This window comes from Cucurbita moschata, unplaced genomic scaffold (genome assembly GCF_002738365.1).
Source record: "Cucurbita moschata cultivar Rifu unplaced genomic scaffold, Cmos_1.0 Cmo_Scf00014, whole genome shotgun sequence".
Taxonomy (NCBI): Eukaryota; Viridiplantae; Streptophyta; class Magnoliopsida; order Cucurbitales; family Cucurbitaceae; genus Cucurbita; species Cucurbita moschata.
The window spans coordinates 2,597,542-2,600,355 of NW_019268530.1; the positions used below are offsets into that span (position 1 = coordinate 2,597,542).

The following is a 2,814-nucleotide window of genomic DNA, read 5'->3' on the forward strand; positions in this document are numbered from 1 at the left end:
TCTTTTTTTTTTTTTTTTTCTCTCCCTCCGTGAGTTGTATCTTTGACATTAATTAAGATAGTAGTATGGTAAACTAACTAACAGCAATATCAATGAACATAGCTATCTCACATGTAAAATACAATATTAACGTAGATCTGACTACATCTACTGATGTGGCTATGTTGTAGAAGGAAAAGAGAAAAATACACTGCTGTCTTGAAGAGGGTCGGCATCTACGATATAAAATGCATAGATAGATTTAGACAAATAAAGAAGGTAATTAGACCCATACTGGAAATTTCAAAATCTGGCATAACTGAGATATTTCAGGCTTCAAAAGATGATGGAGACTCTTTCGTAGATCAATCAGCTTTCTTACTGCATCAAATCCAACTGACTTATAGTCAAGAATTTTTGAGATATCATTAGCTGTCAAAGATGATTTGGACAGATGATTCTCAATGTATGAATCATCCTCACAAGCAGCTAAACTAGTTGAATTTTGGCATGTATGTTTTGGAGCTTCAGAAGTATCTGCACACAAGAAAGAAGTTTAGGAATGCCGGAAATAGGAAAGTATGAATGCTGTAAAATTATCTTTTCTAGCAGACAGACAACACGATGAAGCCCCAAAGAAAAGCCTAGAAAGTATACGCAAAAAATAATTTAAGATTTCAGATACTCATACCTTCTTTTTCCTTGTTAGTTAAGTATTCATCTTGTGCAACTTTTACATTGCTATTTGACACCTTTTTACGTTTCCTCAAAGATTCCTCAATCTCCGATTTAGATTTGCATGATGAATCATCACACTGTTGAACCCTTTTCCGGTTCCTTAAAGATCTATCTGAAGAATATTTCCATTTCGGGTGCTTTCCATCAAGCAGTTTAGACCAAAATATGAGAGGTTGCTCTTCTGTTGATGGCATTTTTGACTGACCTAGAATTGGAGAGTGTGCACAATAGACTCCTTCAATCTGTTGAACTTTTAATATGACATGGGAATCAAATTCGTCTGTGCTTCTGGCATTTTGTGAAATAAGTAAAACCAAATCATTTACCACTTCTTCCAAAAATGCTGTATCTGATAAGGAATCTGCAGTTTTATCCTTGTCAAGGAACTTATCTAAGTCGGCGAATAAATTAGATGCTCCCCACATTAGCAGCATATTAGCACAACTCCAGCTGATGTTCTGTAAATTTCCCTCCAAAGTTTTATTTTGCAAGGACAGCATAAGAACCTTTTCTTCAACAGTACAAGATGAATATAAGCGGAAAATTTTTATCTGCTCCAACTGAGAATCAAGTGTTATCCTCTGAAGTGCTCTTAAATCATTCATTGGGGTCCAGTCACTATCATAAATGATAATGCTGTCAACTGACGAAAGTTTAATACTTGGGAGGCATGCTCGAACTTCTAGCAGAAACAAAAATCTTCCACTCTCTAGGTTGTTAAATTTGTTTAGAGCAGCTTGCTTTTTGGAATAAATAAGACCCCCATCAATGCGTTCATAAGAATCAATCCCAAACCTCTGACGCAAAAAGTCATCTAAAATATCACCAATGGTGTCCCTTCCAGATCCACAAATTGACTGCAATTGAATATTTCCACATAAAATTTCCCTCACAAAAATATAAAATGAATTATACCACTTAACAAATCCACAGATAAGAAAATAATGGGAGGGAGAGAGGGAAATCTTGAAACAAAAATATTGATTTAAGCACTTAATTTTAGACCCAGACAAATAAAAATTTTATTGTGTAGAATGAAAACTGTATCCATCTGAAGGTGAACTAAATCTCAAAAAACGTGATGTATCGAACTCCCATTGTATAAAAAAATTCGTCTCTCTCTCTCTCATTTTCTAAAAAATAGAAAACAGGAAAACGAAAAATATAAAACCAGATTGATTATCAAATGGTCTAAAACGATTTTTAATGGCTAGATTGTAAGTTTTGCAATGGTATTCTCTTTCTAAATTACTCTCCATTTCTCTTTGCAGGATTATTTGCATAAATTAGAAGGTTCTAATAACTCCTTAATTTTGCTTCTTTTTATTTTTATTTTTTTTAATTCACTCCCTCCAGGAGTAGTTTCGTTCAAAGTCTCTGACAAATCTGTTCTCCGTACACCAGAATTGTACCATATTACTATCCTGGCTCTTGTTAGCGATCCTTCACTTAACTAATAAAAGCTGTTCATTTTGATTACAGTTTCAATCATAATAATACAATCCTATGGTCATCTAAACTCGTGCATTAAGTAAGTTCAATGCCAGATCAGTTTCTTTTTTTTTAAATAAATAAATAATAATAATAATAATAAGCCTGAATTCCACATTCCATCCCTTCAGATATATTAATAAGCACCTATCTCAAAAGCTATTAACCTCAAAAACAAAAATTACCAATTCAACCATAGGACTTACCTGGAAAAGAATTAGGACTCTCGAGCCTTTTTTTTTCATCTCCCTTAGCATTGCATCAAGAAGTTGTAGCTTACCACTTGCTTTTATTCCAATATCCAAGTAATCCACTTCTGGATGCCCCTTGGTGATCACATGTCCCATTGAAGGTTCCAGAATATAGGGATGATTACAACACTGTCAAGATACCATACATGACATTAGAGCCATTTCTCCCTTTCTTATCAGAAATATCACTAGGAATAAACAGATTCAAGGCTAAGACACAAACAAGTATGTAGTTTTTCAGTCCATTCAGTCAACATGACAACAAGAGAAAATTTAAACAGAAATCTACACACACACACAAAAAAAAAAAAAAAAAAAAAAAAAAAAAAAAAAAAAAAAAAAAAAAAAAAAAACC

At 33.4% G+C, this 2,814-nt stretch overlaps 1 protein-coding gene across 5 annotated transcripts in view; it reads right to left on the reverse strand.

Annotated features, from left to right (window-relative positions):
- The window catches only part of LOC111452784 (helicase protein MOM1), a 22,896-nt gene that overhangs the window by 7,044 nt on the left and 13,038 nt on the right, over positions 1–2,814 (reverse strand). For all 5 annotated transcript variants that reach the window (XM_023093672.1, XM_023093671.1, XM_023093673.1 and 2 more), the window contains 3 exons: positions 2,415–2,588; positions 671–1,574; positions 275–516 (listed from right to left, as the gene is read on the reverse strand). In XM_023093672.1, coding sequence (XP_022949440.1) covers positions 275–516; positions 671–1,574; positions 2,415–2,588 — 1,320 coding nt within the window. The remainder of the gene's footprint in view (positions 1–274; positions 517–670; positions 1,575–2,414; positions 2,589–2,814) is intronic.